The sequence below is a fragment of the Aythya marila genome (genome assembly GCF_965140915.1).
Source record: "Aythya marila genome assembly, chromosome: 1".
Classification (NCBI taxonomy): domain Eukaryota; kingdom Metazoa; phylum Chordata; class Aves; order Anseriformes; family Anatidae; genus Aythya; species Aythya marila.
Genome location: NC_139042.1, coordinates 17,112,875 through 17,129,541, shown reverse-complemented (window position 1 = coordinate 17,129,541; position 16,667 = coordinate 17,112,875). Strand labels below are relative to the sequence as shown.

The 16,667-nt window shown below is 41.0% G+C and overlaps 1 protein-coding gene across 3 annotated transcripts in view; it reads right to left on the bottom strand.

Annotated features, from left to right (window-relative positions):
* Nucleotides 1-14,764, bottom strand: part of CUL5 (cullin 5) — a 32,924-nt gene extending 18,160 nt beyond the window's left edge. The window contains exons 1-7 of one of the 3 annotated variants that reach the window (XM_082754749.1): nt 14,395-14,764; nt 7,831-7,940; nt 5,423-5,522; nt 3,931-4,107; nt 2,250-2,391; nt 975-1,120; nt 818-898 (exon numbers count right to left, since the gene is read on the bottom strand). In XM_082754749.1, coding sequence (XP_082610875.1) covers nt 818-898; nt 975-1,120; nt 2,250-2,391; nt 3,931-4,107; nt 5,423-5,522; nt 7,831-7,940; nt 14,395-14,418 — 780 coding nt within the window. In that variant the 5' untranslated portion in view covers nt 14,419-14,764. Of the gene's footprint in view, nt 1-817; nt 899-974; nt 1,121-2,249; nt 2,392-3,930; nt 4,108-5,422; nt 5,523-7,830; nt 7,941-11,863; nt 12,007-12,084; nt 13,245-14,394 lie in introns of those variants that run through there. The other 2 variants (XM_082754751.1, XM_082754750.1) reach the window with 2 other exon arrangements.
* Between the last annotated feature and the right edge of the window lie 1,903 nt (nt 14,765-16,667).

The following is a 16,667-nucleotide window of genomic DNA, read 5'->3' as shown; positions in this document are numbered from 1 at the left end:
GGACCAGCCTGGTTGGCTTAAACGAGACACTACAGCCGGATCTAGCACAGAAACTGTTTGTACATGTCCGGACCATTTCTCTTTTGTCAGCCTCTTCATACAGGTTACAGTTTATAGCTATGCAAATTGAGTGATTTACAACTTAACACAAGACATAAAATAAATTTTGATCAACTGCAGTAAGTTCAGATTTAAAGGGTACTTATTTAAAATAACCTATTTCCTGAACTGATTCCAACATAGACAATTATGAGCTATTCACTGCAGTTAAATCTTTCTCCTGAGTCTGAACTGTGTAAAATATTGCTCAGCTGGGGGGAAAGAGAGCAGGACAGGAACATACTAAATGGCCGTATTTCAGCCTAAGAGGAAATCTAGAACAGATTTAATGAAACTTTCATTTTTCTTTCTGATTGCAATGAACAGTAACACTTTCAGGTGCTCTAAACGAGCACGGAGAAACTGTTCACCTACTACATCGGTGCACTTATTTTCAACCTCATCCACTGTTAAGCATAGGGGGAAAAAAACTGACTCAAAATGAAAGAATAAAAATCAACTTAAATGAAAATCTGCCCTTCCATCTGAACTTTAATCTAGATTTACTAGTAAGATACCTGTAGAAATTGTAAATTGCCAGATTAGAAAGTAACATAGGTTTTTGCAAGGAAAAAATATAACAGATGATTAAAAAAAGATCAACAGTTTCTTAATTTATTGCTACCAAGTACACTAACATACACACAAAAAAAATCAACTCACATATAATAACTATATATAAATACAAAATACAGCAATTTTTCTATGCTATACTTACTGCTTCCACAGAGTTACATTCACGCCTTGTTTCTAAATATCGTAGTGCTCTTTTCTCTTCTTCCTTGAGTTTAGCATCTGCCTGTGCAAAAGTAGAACAGCAATCATTTTAAGCACTAACATTTCCAGAACAAATTTACAACAGAATTTTTACTTACATATTTCATATAATTCTGTACACCGTTTTGTTGTAAATAAGAAGGAGCCTGTGTTCTATAAAATCTCTCTGTTGAATCCAAATATGCCTTTTCAAAGTTATCCCGATAAATCTGAAGTTTATCTTCAGGATTAGAACAAAGGTTAACTGCAAAGAGAAAGTCCAAACTTAATTCTTGGAAATCTATGTGGCCGATAATAAGCAAATCTCTCTCATTAAAATAAGTTTTGTATTTCAAGATGCCATTGAACAATTTGAAATATCCTACAAATGCACATTGAATCTAAAGGTAATCAGCTGCTCAATCTTTGTTGCAATTAGATTTAGATTACCTGTAGAGAACTAGAGAACAGTGTATACTTATCTCCATTGTTTCAGACATTCTAAGATTGTAACCAGAAAAATACAGCTGCAAAGTTGAAAAAGATAAAAAAAATAAATAAATAAAACAACAAAGCTCAACATAATGCCCAATGAAGCAAAGACTTCTCTACCTCATTGAGCAAACAGCTTTTATTAGACAATGTTCTTAAGAGTCTCCATGTCTTCGTTTTAGACATTTTTTTCTGTATTAGGATTTTTTCCTATTTTATAAAAATTAGGAGTGGAGACAGCAGGGTTACTCCTAACCAGCACCTTGAGCAAAAGAAGTTTCCACCTTCCTCTCAACTGTTATGGAAATAAATAAATCAATAAAATAAAACAAGCCCTTAAATGGAATAAGCGTTAAAACATTTAGAATTTAGAATACCTATACATTTAGAGTTCTAAATATTTAGAATATCTATAAAGTCATCTGAGAAAGTATTAGTCACATGTTTACTTCAACATGCTGCAGCAAAAAATGCTTTGAAAAAAAAATGCAGACAATGGTGAAATGTCATAGAAGTTTCTGATATACCAACCTACATTTTACAAACAAGAGGAAAACTGGGAGTCTTAGATGCAGCCTGCAGATGCAGTATTTCTTTTTCAAACTGTCAGAAAAATCTCAAATGGTATGGAAAATAGCACAGACTTGAGGTTATTGCTGCAAACTTAAAAGATCAAAACGTTTGCTCCTTGAAAATACCAATTTTGCAGAAACCAATGCATAGCAAAATCACTTAGAAGTTATAGATACTTGGAACAGAATTTAGTTGGTACCACATAACAACATCTTCAGTACAAAATGAGATAATCATTCCAAAATTACCAACAGATCTGTCAACTTCTATGATGAAAATTCATTTCCTTGGGTAAGGAGGCAAGAGAGATCAGCTTGTGCGAGACATACCATATGATTCTCGAACTCCAATTACAAGTTGAGAGTCAAAAGCTTCTCCTAGTCTTTCAGCATGAACTAGCTTCATTGCACTGTCCTGAAGTCTATTTTTTATATTTGAAAATATGGATTCATTCCACGTATCTAGCATGAGCTGCATATCAGGAAGGAAAAAAAATTCCATCAGAAAGGTATACACAGACCTAAGTTTATACAAAAAAAAAATAAATACAAGAGAGCAGAAACAGAAATCAAAAAGGTTATAATGTAGCTTGCAGGTTATATACCTATTTTAGAACTTGCTCTTGGCTTGTTATAGAAGTAATATGCTATTTATATTTTAAGCTTACTTTATGAAATGGGGCAAGTGGAGAAGCAAAGATCATTTGATTCAGACATTAACTTCTAGTATTCCGTATCGCTTCTGTATTCCTTCTACAGCTCTCATTAATTAGCCAAGTACCACTTCCAGCAATAGAATGTGTCAGGAGTTGTAGTACCAGGGGGTACTTCTGAGACAAACAGTTCATCGTTTGCAAGCTCAGTCTTAAGCCAAAACTCAAATAACACAACAGTTACATAAAGAAAAATCAGTTTTTGGATTTCATTTCCCTAACACAAAAGGTCAATACGCAGAGCAAAGCATATTCATCAGGTATCACCATGTACCTTCAAACATGGCAGTAACTACCATGCATGCACCCTAAGCACACCACTTATCAGTCTATGCTGGCAGTGGAAAGCAGCTGGAATTGTAAAATTTACCAGTTCAAATTCTGACTCATGATTATGAACAAACTTACAAAAAACAAGTTTCAGAAAAGATGACGCAGCAACACAGCAAAGTTAATGGTAAGACTGCATAGTCTTTCACTATTGCTTTGTACTTTAGATTTTAACACAAAAAGCATCTGATAAAAGCCAGATATCCTTCTGAGAGTTCATTTTACCTTTCTTTATTCTAAGTTTCTCCACAACTGTTTGGCAATTTCAGCTGAATTTCCATTTCTAATGTTAAAGCGTATTGGAAGGGAATTGTTCAAAACATTGCAATGTTCTCTAAAGCAAACCTTTATTTGATTCCTCAATTACTTTTTGATAATTTTAACATTATCAATATGCATATTATGTTTGCACTGTACAATTACAGAATGGGTTTATGAGAGCTGGAATGTGTAACAAATGGAGAAGAAAACAGAGGGAACGTTAACCAACCTCAGATACACATCACAGATTTCTCATGGTCAAGCGGCTTTTAGATATTATAGACAGGGAATAATTTAATGCAGATATCTGATGAAAATAAACAGATCATTTTGGGTGATTATATGGAGAACTTCCCAAGCATAGGAAAAGTTTTCACAGTGAGTTTGTAATTGCCCCTCCACTAGGACTGAAGTTATAATTTTAAGTAAATAAAAAACAACCACCACTCAAAACAAAACAAAACAAAAAAAAACCTGCTTTAATCATCTGAACAGAACTGTTTATAGCCAAAGCAGAACTAGAAAGTGAAATTGCCATGGAGAGAAAAAAAAAAAAGGTGCAATTTGTTCTGACCCTCACACTGAAGCAAAATGATACATCGTATTATATGGTTGGTGCGATTTCATCTTTAGACACACAATATCTTCTGTACTATTACCATAGTCAGAACAGTGCACAACAGAACTCTTTAATACCTCTCCCTTACCTTTCGAACAATACTGTCTTCTACATTTGACTTCTTGTTGCTGCCCTGCTTGCCCATTAAAGTAATCTCTAATTGACAAAATGGCTTGGGCAAAATATCACACTGGGTGAAGAACTTGCGCCACTCCACTATATATGCTTTTAGTAAAGCTGTATCATCTTGATGGCTCAGCACTCTCTGGAGGAGGGGGAAGAAGAGGAGGTATTTTATAAACAAATTTCTGCATGAAAAACAGATTAACTTTACACTGGAAATATTTTCCCATATAAAATACAAATATATGGATATATCAGAATAAGAATGTCTACATATTTAAGTGCCATTTACTTTAGAGCAGTGGTCATCAACCTGTGGCATGTGGACCTTTCCTAAATGGAAAAGAAAGGTACCAGCAAAGAAGTTGTTAACATGTTTCCAACTGAATAACTTTTTTAAGCCATCCGCAAGTCAAGAAGCTTAAAATCTTTGGTCTCAGAGGCTTGCACTGGTACAACTATACCTACAAAAAGTACACGCCTGTAAGGATTGTTACATTATATATAGTGGGAAAGTTTAATTTAATGCATCTACTTACCTTTGATTAGGCCCAGATAGGTAGTTAACATGTATATTTTAGCAATGCTTGGGAACTACAACCACTATCGTAATGCCTAAAAAGATGCCCCTAAACCAGCAGCCAACACAGACCACATTGAAGGCCCCAGTTCAGCACAGCATTTATGCATGTATGCACGATGGAGCTTAAAAGTAAATAAAAATCAACATATATGTGCCTGCTTATATAAAGGCCTGAGATACAAGAACTGTATCTTCCTTTGAAGAAAGCCATAGCATTGTAAATTTCTTCACTAGAGAAAGATTGTAATGGTTCATATTCTCCTTTGCAAATCTTTGTCATGGAATTTTATTCATTTATTTTTTGAATCTCACAAGAGACCACTTTCAAATCCCTTATTACATGGAACATCTATTACTATACAGTTTTAAAAACAAAAGTTGTCTTTTGAATCTATTGATGATTATTTGCAGAGAGTCCATAAAAATGGACAGCGAATCATGCTGAGCCAACAGAACAGATGTTTCTAATATGCCATACATACGACATTTAAAAACCATTAATGAATGTCAGCAAAGCACCGAAGTTAGACAAAAAGTACTTCTCAGACAGTAATTTCTTATAGAAAACTTTGCCTCGAGTAATTTTCAAAAGGAAGAATACTACATAAGTATCGTTGGGTTAACAAAAATAATGCTTAAAAGAAGAAAGTCATTGCTTGCCCCAGTTTCAAGAACTGTGAGAAAACAATGAGACAAAGCAAATGCTCAAGGCTAAGTCTTCTGTTTGTCAATAGAAGTTTACAGGGTAATTACAATCTCTAGAATATCAACATTTCAAACAAAAAGCAATGCATTTCAATCCAAAGAAAGTCAGAACCATTTGGTTATTTTTTCTAATAATATGAATACAAGTTATGAAACGTTAACAACTTACTGCTTGTGCTTGTTTAATAAAATCAAGGATGTCTTCCTTCAGAGCCTGATGGATTTTTGCTGGACCTTTGTCATCCCACAAGCAAACGGCATGTACGTCTCTAGAAAACAATTTATTCATCTTTTAGTAGCAACTACTCGAAGTTTAATATATGAGGCTGAAACAGCCATAATTTAAGTACTTGTAAGAAAACAATACATATTGTTGGACAATGATAAATAAAGTATGTGAGTAGATCACAGTGACACATGCAAGAAAACACATTTGGAGAAGAGACTGAAACTTTAAGGAAGTATGGGAAAGCAGTAACAGCAACCTGGCTAGGAAAATACTATGGTCAAGAAGGAGATTTAAAGAATATGCAGAAGCCGAATTTGTCTTCACCACCTTTTCCGTAATCCTTACTGCATTAAGGACAGTTTTTTAAAGCTTTTCTTTAACAATGATGGAAATCACTTGCCAACAGAAGTACTGCAACTCAGCCTGTGTTACTCTAAAATACCCTAAGACACAGCCTTCACTCAAACTTTCACAATCCAAGCATTACAAAATCCTTCTGCAAAGGAAACCAGCCTTCCAGGTGAGAAACCTAAGGTCCAGGCATCAGTGAACTTAAAAAGTTTTAAATAGTTTAATAAGATCACTTAAACATTTCACAATCATGGGAACATTTTGAAGTGCAGCTCTACTGCAGAAAAGCTACCAAAGAGCAACACAACGCTAAATTATATTAATGAGTTTTAATCAATATTCAAATAAATTCCTGAGTTTCTCAGGTGACAGGCCAGCAAGTGTAACTTAATTCCTATTTCCTTTCCCTGTTAAAGGCTAGATAAAGCAAGTCACACTCCTACCTATAACATCATATTTAGTGTAGACTATCAAGGTTGTTTTTTGTTTTGTTTTGTTTTTGGCTCATTAGGTTCCCCTGTTTCTTCTTCCTCCTTTCAATAAGGCCAAGTCTTTGCAGGAAAGCAACTACAGAATCTACAGGTATTGCTTTGTTCCTTCTAATTCAGTTATTTCAATACAAAAGCAACTTTTTTTAGTTTAACTGAAAAGACAAAACCTGCAAGATAGAAAGTTCTTTTTACACAGAACAAAGGTGCTGGCCAAGGATTTACAGTGGTCTAACTTAAGAGGCTTATGTAAGTTTCATGGGCAGAAAAGATGTTACTGTATTCAGAATGCCACCATTTCCTGACAGAAGTTAAAAAGCAATGCTGGAAGATAATACCCAAAGAGCAGGTAGAAGATACCTACAGCTTTCAAATTGTTATTACAAAGTTTAACAAAAAGCACTGTCCAAAAACAGAAACTTGGGAGAGTGGGATACTTTCCCTTGATATACTTAAATTAAAGGTAATTAAGTTCAGTTCAACAATTCAGCTACGAGCAAAATAATATTTAGAAAATTTCAACACCAATGCAGAATTATCAAACTAGTTATTAAAAAAAATGAAGGCAATGACTCAGGACTGAATTCGTAACTTAACTACACCACATTTCTGGCAACTACTGCAGCAGTGATATCATAAGATATTAAAATTCATTACATGATAAACTACCTTTCTGTTTGGTTGGCAGAAAAGTGTGACAGGTGCAATCAGATGGCTCTAAAGGGAATTACTGCACTGTGATTCAAAAGGAGCAACAAGACCGCATTTCAAACTAAACTTTTGTGAGTGATTTTAACAATCAGAGAAAGAAACTGCAGATTTAAGCTGCAACTGTATTTAAGAGAAAATAACTCCGTGTCAAGACAAAGATGATTTTAGGTAAACTTTTGATAAGTATGTTGTAACTCACTTCCACATTATGTTGACAAAGGTGACATAATGTATTTTAAGGAAAAAAAATCAGTACATAACAGAAAGTAACTTCAGGCTTTTTGGAAGGAGGAAAACAGCAGTGTTTTTATCCTGAGAAGGATCTCTACCTCTTAGGTTTTTAGAAAGTACAATAATGCAAACAATGTCTGAAAAATGTTCTATGTATTACTCTTAAGGTAAGCAATCATTCAGCTTAAACCAGTTAATCTGCATTACCCTTTTACTTTAGTAGCATTCTTCAGTTACTTGAGAAGAAAACCATTTAAATCAGAACAATTTAACATTCAAACTGCCTTTAAATGAAATTACTGCCGAAGTAGTAATCAACATTGTGTCTCTAACAAAAGCTTTGTGGGCAGGTAGAAAACTCGTTTACTATGATCAGATGAAGTCAAAGCTCTGCTGTTCTTTCTCCACTTTATTTGCAAAGATCTCAGTCCCAGTAAAACACTACTTCTGTGCATTTACTGTGAAAGTAGGCACACTTGGTGAAACCCAACAAACTAGTAGGATAAGTAGTACCATAACAGCATTTCTATTGCACATGAAAACACAAGATGCCAAAAAATTACTTACGAAAACAGATCAAACCATTGCTGCTTTGTGACAGACTCCTGACGAAGAAGTTTCAGAACGATAGGGCGCATGAAATCCCATTTGTCTTCAAATTGAAGCGAACCTTTATTCTAAAAGGAACAAAAAAAAAAGTGTTGTAAGTAAAATAGCTTATTATTTAGAGTGATCATTAAGGATTGCAGTTTCTGTGGATAACATAAAAACACCTTCTCAGAGGTGTCTCATATTACCCGGCATTTCAGCAACAGCACCATAGCCAAATCAAGCTTTTTACAAGAAGTATTATTCTAAAGAGTGGCAAAGCTATTACTTGTTTCTTAGAGAATCTGCTAGCCAACTTCGTCCTTCACTCACTGCATTAATACAGCGCAGCAGGTTCCAGCAAATGTTCTCCACCTGTTAATGGAGCTATACAGAGACAACACGAATGATACTCCATCAGCTGAACTGCTCCAGCCAAGACACACACAGCAACAGACAGGAGGCAGGGCTGCAAACCTCTTCTGAATGAGTTACCACGACCAAGATGGCAGCTAGGAACCAGGTGTAACCCCTGTGGATGCTGCCATGTACCTTTAGCTCCACGTGTGCTTGACATGAGCAGTGAGGAGAGGAAGGAAGCAGAGTAACACAGGAGCAGTTGTATCACAGACTGCCTTCCTGCGGGCTAACTGGCCATCAGCAACTCCACAGCCAAGGTTACAGTTGGTGCAGTTAAGAAGGATTCACACTGTTCCCAAAAATCTAATCCAAGGAGATTTTTTTCAAGCTCGCCGTACAAATGAAGAGGAAAGTTAAAGAAACCAAGTGCTCCCATATTTTTCTGATTAGGCAGACTTCCATTATTAAACAAAACCAAACCAAACCACTTTAAGAGAGAAACAACTTTTACTCTTGTAATCCTATTTGCTTGCAGTTCCACATTTTAAAAAGAAAAATCTGCAATTAAAGAAACAGTTGAACGGAAGTTGTGGCGGAACAACTATTGGTTATCTCCAGCATTATGTTCCAATACACTGTTTACTTCTGAACAGCTCATTGTCTTGGCTAGTAATGCAAATTTGACACAATTCACTTCAACTACAGCAAATAACACGGTCTAACTACTTGAAATTCTGACAAGTGCACTGTTCTGCCACCAGCATCTCTTCAGATAAATAAGCAGAGCAGCATGCCATGTTCTCTAAACCACCTTCTTCTGATTAGTTTGTACATGGAAACTTACAAACACATTTGTTATTTAATATTCAGAATAAGCACAGTTTGGAACCTGTATCCCCTGCTGCTCTTACGTCTCAGCTTTAAGTTATAAAGATGCAATAGGCATCGCAGGGACTATTTTTATAGCAACAGCACCAGGAGACCTCACAGCATTATCAAATCGTTGTGGTAGGCACTGAGTATGGGCCTCATGGAAGCAGCCCCTGTCCAAGGAAGTTCAGAATGTTTTCATCATATAAGAAAATATTTTAAATTGCTTGTCAAATTCAGAGAAAGGGACTTTTGCTTGTTATCTTCCCCTGTAAAATAATAATAATAATTTGAATGCTGCATCTTTGAAAATTCTCAAATACATTCTTCCCCCAAACAGGCCTGGCTTTACAATTACTCCTCAAACTTTGATGACTTTCTCACATCTCTTCTGTTCCTGTGAAAATGATTAGCCTCTACTTGCAGACGTTTCTGTTCCCAGTCCCTCTTTGCAGGATAATGAACTTGAAAGACTAGCTGCTGAGTTAGAAGTTCCAGCAAAAGCATTACAAGGTAAGTAAAACCAATGTCTTTAAAAGTTTTCCTTTGGAGTGAAACTTCAGAGTAGATCTAAGTTTTCTGGTAAAGGCGAGATGCCTGTTCTGCAATTCAGCCCTTTGCTGAACGCAGATGAAGATAAAAATAAATAAAAATGAACGCTCCATCTTTGTGAGTAAGCCTTGTTTCACTGTAAAACACAGAGGAAGTAAAATAGTATTTGCAAGTAGTAGTGTTTATGCAATTGACATCGTGATTTCCCGGTACATGCTAAGAAGCACACAAACTCCACTTCAGTTGTAAAAACCACACGCCCAGTTGCAACAAACATGCACCTAATTAAAAAGAATTTCCTAAATAAAGCTTGGCAGAAAACACAACAAAGGAAGTTTAGAACTTTGTTTCCTATACCTAAGACTTTTTTTTACACTTCCTCCTCCATTCCTAAATTAAGCAGATGAGGGAACGTGATTATTGGGATTAAAAATCCCACTCAGCTAAACTACTCTTTAATCTCAATTAACAATTCAACATTTCGCAGATGGAGTCACACTTTTGTGGCCGCTCATCTCACGCTCTTGTACTGAAGCTACAACAAGAAAGGGTGCACAGCACAGCGTACTGTGCATCGGTCACATTCAATAACCCTGCCCCTCTTAGCGCGTAAGAATAATTCAAAAACAGTTTTATGGTAGATGTCAAACAGTGGTAATTCTTCGTTGTGACCAAAGTCACATAGTCACCAGTGACCCAGACAAAATGAAGGACCTGTTCCCACTTCCTCGAGCACCTGTGCACCCCGCTGACTTCTGACTGGTATTTCCTGGAGATTTTTCTTTCTCAGCTCATTTCCTCAAAGCACAGCCAGAAGGGAAGGCAAGCAGGAAGGTAAGTCACACCTCCGACTAGAGTTACTGCACTGACCACGTCTCCTCTGACAACGTGGATTAGGCTTGAAGGCCATTCCCTGACTAAGTAACCACTCTAGGAGTTTAAAATTTAACACTTTGGAAAATAACTCCGCTTATGAAATACTCTGTTTCAAAAGTCACTTTACTAGATGTGCTCAGAGATTTAAAGTTCCGTTTTAACACTAAACTTCATTTGAAATGCGTACTGCTTGGCTATTATATTGAAATATATGCTACAGCTTTCCCTTCTTCTACAAACAAACACCTAAACACACTATTTTATGCTATCACATAGAAAACCTCCCAGCCTATGTTGGTGGATATTATGCAGAATTAGTACAAGAACGCAATCTGAATTGTTGCACTAACAGTATTCCTGATTTGGGTACTACCACGTAACATGAAATTCTTCTCCATCGCTACAAGCAAGTTTCAGAGAAGCACAGCAGAAGCAGGCACAGAATATGGTACAAAAGCCTCAATACATGTGGAATTCAACGGGAACTAGACTAGAAATCAGAGGAGAAAGGCTCTGCTCCCAGACCTCCCTGCTGTTGCCCCTCTGTACTTTGAAGTGTCCACTCGGCCATTCAGCAGCACTCTTTACCGTGTACTCTCGACATTTTAGGTGCACACAACTGCAGTCCCGATCTGTCAGATGCTTGAAACAACACTGAAAAAGCAACACCCTCTATTATAAAGCACATTTCAATAACATCTTTGCTTTTACTACTGAACTGTTTTCAGACAATGAAAGGCTAGTTCACAGAGGTATGAAGTGGGAAATAGGAGCTCCTAGACTGCAATAAGCGTGAAGATTCACAATCTGATTGATCTCTCCCCCCAGCAGCTCTAAAAATCAGTATAATGGTAGTAGTGAAGTTGCTACACAAAGCAGAGAAGTAGCCACAGGGAACGTTCTGCTGTGTAACTAACCAATGTGCAACATTCATGAGCTTCTTAAAGCTACTCTAATTAGAAATAAGCAGGAAGAAACTGATGAACCTAAAATACAAATCTGGATATATTTCCTTTAAGCTGAAGAATTAAAAAAAATTCAGATGTTGCCAGCTGTAAGTGACAGAGGCATAAGATCCAAAAATACAGAAAATGGAAGGGTAAATCGTGGTTCTTGTTTCACTTAAATCCACGGAGCATCTGCTACTTCCCTTGCTGCTTCCTCCTAATACCAGGCTCACACTGCAATTCATCCTGCATGTGTGGAGTCTTGCACTTGCTGCCACCTCCAACAGCTCCAGTAAGCTCTACAAGAGTGTCAAGACCTGCTAGCATGGATACAGCTTCAGGTTTTCTTTGTGCTGCGATAAACTGAGCTGCTTTCTATTGCAGGAGCTGCGGAAAATCTCGTGTACCTTCATGTCAGGAGAGAACTGGCTTACAATATCTTGCCACCAACAAAGTTAACGGGTTACAAATCCAACACGTCCCCTGAAACAAAGTACCCCATGCTGAAAGTACCAGCCTCACATGCAGTTTAAGAGAAAAGACTTCTATGGTACTCATGAGCCACCTGAAAAAAAAAAAAAACAAACAAAAACTCAACACTGCTACAGGTTGGTACAAACTAGCTTACCAGGCAATGCCCAGCTCTTCCTGAGTGCTTTGCTAGTCTGGTCGCATTACAATTCCCTGTGTGGCATCAGTTCGCATTGGTCACTCTAGTTCTGCATTTGATGAAGGCTCTTTCAGAACACGCTTCTCACGAAAAAACTGTTTACATTGCAGAGTTATGACAACTGGATTAGTGAAGTTTCAGTGATGCCCTTTAAAGTGATGAGCGGCAGTCCCATTTTGGTTCTGCTAGGATCCATTAGTAGAGTAAGAAACGAGCATTTCACTTCATTTTCTCAGCCGTGGAGAAGGTCAGGAGACCAGAAAACCAGAGAAAATTCTTTGTTCCTGTTTATCCTAGCAAAAACAAGACCCACTTAAACCTGACTTGGATTTGATTGCATGTGCTTTTTGGGAAAAAAAATACAGAAAAAAAAAAATACAGATTTTAACACCTTTCTTTTCTTACTCAAGGATTTTTACTGTACAGGGGACAGTGCTTTTTTTGCCCTGAACATGAAAGCAGAAGTACATCCCCAAACCTCCATCAGTACAAGGCGCTGCCAATCGACAGCAACCTGGGACTGACAGCTTGCTTCTCTGAGAGCACTCCGAGAATCAAAAGTGGGGAACAGAAGACCTTCTCTAGCTCCAATTTTCCTACTGGTTTAGTATGTCATTATAAACAAAGTCAAATCACTGAACAATATTCCCTTTTGTAACACAGCACTCATAGATTATTGTCTTTAGGAAACTAAGATATATTGCTTAAAAAAACCCACAGTGTCAAAAAGGCCTGCTCTAAGTACATACGTAGCATTTTTTCCTGAAACACATTGTGCATACATACAACTTGTTGTCAATTTAAAATGCTCATGGTTTAAAATCCAATTGCAAAGACATCACTAAGCCAACAACGAGACTTCAGACCAGAAAGAGCCATCTCACAAAATCAAGGCCTGTGACTACTTTCACTTACTGTAAACCTATTTTTCTTTCAAAACAGCTGAAGTGGAATGTTGACAAATCTCACAGGCCTGTTTCTTCTGTCTGCTATGGGCTACACAACCAGGTCTCCTCAAAGCACACAGCAGCCTTTCCAGAGATCCTTAGAGGCACTGCAAAGTGAAGGACTGAAACAGTAACTAGTAGACAAACTGAGTTTGTTCACTCTAAAATCATTCTCTTCCACAAAAAAAATCACATTATGCCTCAAGAGTTCTGGGTGAAACATGAAGTTTCTCCTCCAGCAGTCTAGAGTTTTTTCATTTCATGTTTTTATTTGAGCCTTATTTCCTTTAAAATCTAGCTACCCACTTAGGCAAAAAGAAAGGAATTAATGATAATTCATTTTAGGTGCACTTAAATTTCAATAAAATTATTATTATTTTATAGGTATTTTCAGGCAGTTAAACCTTTCTGTTTCGGACACCAGGCAGAAAGAAGGCTATCAATTATATCTCATTTTCTCACTGAGCATCTCCGAGCAGTACAACCAGCACTCTGAGGGCAAACCTATACATCCAAAATAGGTCAGGTTGCTCAAACGCGGGCAGCACTTCTTCAGAATAGTATTTAAGTGTCGCGCAGAGTGCTGGACACATGAACTTCACATTTATGTGTGTTTTACACTGCTAACTGATGGAAGGAGCCTCTTTGGGGCCTTCCACCCGAAGTAGCCTGGCATTCCTGAAGCGTATGCTGGCGGCTCCGGGAGCAGTTGTCCGAGGTAGGCCTGCTGCGTGCTGGCATGGCCTCTGGGGCCATGAGCTTGCCACAAGGCTCAGGACGGGCAGTCCCGGGCTCCGACACCGGCCTGTGACGGCGAAAACTTGCGTTAAAACTTGGGGCAGCTCGGGGTGGCTGACGCCTGTCACCCAGCGCCAACGCCTGCCTCCAGGAGCCGAGCTGCTGAACGTAACCGGGAGGCCTCGCGGAGTTTTCCTTTGCGGAAAAAAACACGGTTAGGAAATAATACTACTAATAATAAATTAAAAAAAAAATAAAAAAAAAGGAGAAAGCGGTGGCAACCCAGCACCTGCTCCCCGCGGAAGGCCTTTTCCCAACTCTTTTGTTCAGCTCACCCTCCGCACGCCCGGGCTCCCCCAAACGAACAAAGGGGCCGACCCCAAGCCCCCGCCGCTGTCAGGAGCCCCCCAGCGGGGAAGGGCGAGCGGCGGCCTCCGCCAGGAGCCCCCCGGCCCCGCGCCCTCCGCCCCAAGCCGCCCCGCGGAGCTCCGAGCCCGGGGCCTGCCCCGGCCCCCGGCCCCCCGCCCGCAGGCCCGGCCGCCGGGGCCGCCTCCCGCAGGGCCGCGCGAGGCCCCGCGCTCACCTTCAGGAGATTGGACGTCGCCATGATCCCTGCCCGCCCGGCGGCGGCCGCTGCTCCTCTCCCCGGGCTCCGCTCGGCTCCCCCCCTCCCCGGCCGCTGCCGCTTTACATGGCCGCGGGCCGCCCGCCCGCCCGCCCGGCCCCGCGGCGGCGGCGGCGGCAGCAGGAGGAGCAGGAGGAGGAGGAGGAGGAGCGGCGGCTGCAGCTCCGGGCTGCCCTTGCCGGGGGAGCTGCCGGCGGCGCGCTGCGGGCGCTCGGCGGGGCTGGCGGCTGGCTCCCGGGCACGCAGCCGCCCCTCAGAGCCTCATGGCGGCGGCCGCCCAGGAGGCGCTCGGCAGCAGCCCCGGCTCCATGGAAGGGGCCGGCCCACATGATGCGGCGCCGCCGAGCCGGCCCCGCCGACAAGCGCGGACTCCCGGGCGGCCAGCGCCGCCTGCAGCGCCCCCTGCCGGCCCGCCGCCTCCCCACAGCGCCTCGGCGGCCAGCGGAGGGCCCGGGTGCCGGGCAGGGTGGGGGCTGATCCCCCAAAGGGGATCCGGGCCATGGCGGCGAGCCCCGGGTCCCTGTGAGGGGAAGGGGAAGGGGAAGGCGGGCGGCATGGCGGCCCCACGGCCGGGGGCTCTCCGCGGGTACAGGCACGGCCCCCGGTGTCTCTTCCCGACGTCCCGATCTCCCCCTAACTGGCCGCTTTGCTTCATAAACCCTTTAGGCTCCACGGGTTTTCTGTTTAGTGAGAAGAGTGTGGGGTTTAGGCACCCTTAGGGTGGGATTTTTCAGTGTGTAGCTATAGAAAACACAGTTTTACTTTCCTATTAAAACACATCTAAAACGTGTCTTGAAGAAAACATTTTGACTTTCAGCTTTTTATTTTACCTCACAATTCCTGTCACTCATGCCCCTGTCACCCATGCCCCTGTCACCTGTGCACTGTGTGATGTCCCCCCAAGTGATTTTGCCATGGCTCCCAGGCAGGGAACCTGAGCAGTGGAAACACTGCCATGGAAGAGCACAGCTTGTCTCAGTCATCTCCGCCTGGTTCGCTAAAGAAGGTGAAAAGAAGTGAGGGAGTGAGAGGGAACCATGGAAAGAGACAGTCATGCCCTGAAATTGTCAGCTGAAGACTGCTCCTGAGAAATGGACAGAAGAGCATAGCATAGCACAGCATAGCATAACATAGAATAAATAGTTGACTTCGAAGGGCCCATCAGAGATCATCGAGTCCAGCTGCCTGACCTCTTCAGGGCTAGCTGAAAGTTAAAGCAGATCACTGAGGGCATTGTCCAAATGCTTCTTGAACACTGACAGACATGAGGCATCAACCACCTCACAAGGAAGTCTGTTCTAGTGTTTGACCACCTTCATAGTAAATAATTTTTTCTTTATGTCCAGTCTGAACCTCCACTGGCTAATTCCTTCATGTCCTGTCATCTGCTAGCAGGGAGCAGAGACCAGCTGTGCCTCCCCCCTCAAGAAGCCGCAGAGATCATTAATGTTGCCTCTCAGCCTCCTTTCCTGCAAACCAAACAAACCCAAGTGTCCTCAGCCTCTCCTCACAGGACATGCCTTCCAGCCCTTTTACCAACTTTTTTCCTCCTCTGGACACTTTCAAGGACCTTGATATCCTTTTTGTACTGTGGGGCCCAGAACTGCACACAGTGTTCAATGTGAGGCCACACCAACACTAAATATAGCAGAGGATCACCTCTTTTGGCCTGCATTTAATGCACCCCAAAATGCAGTTTGCCCTCTTGGCTGCCAGGGTACACTGCTGGCTCGTGTTGAACTTCATGCTGTTGAGGATTGCCCAATGCTCCAACATATGTAGATCCCTCTACAAGGCCTCTCATCCCTCCAGGGAGTCAACAGCACCTCCCAGTTTAGTATCTTTAGACTTGCTGAGGATGCGTTCCACTCCTGCATCCAGATCACTGATAAAAGTGCTGAACAGGACTGGCCTTAGAAGTGAGCTATGGGGAACACTGCTAGTGACACCAGCCAGATGTAGCCCCATTCACTGCAAGCTGAGTGGTGCAGCTGGTACAAGAGAAGGAAGGGATGACGTCTAAAGGGCCCACTAAAAGCTTGAGAAGTGGGCCCATGTGAGCCTCATGAGGTTCAACAAAGCTGAGTGCAAGGTGCTGCATCTGGGTTGGGGCAATCCCAGGCAGTACAGATGGGGTGGAGAACCTATTGAGAGCAGCCCTGCAGAGAAGGACTTGGGGGTTCTGGTGGATGAAAAGCTTGACATGAACGAGCCAGCAGTGCGTGCCTGCA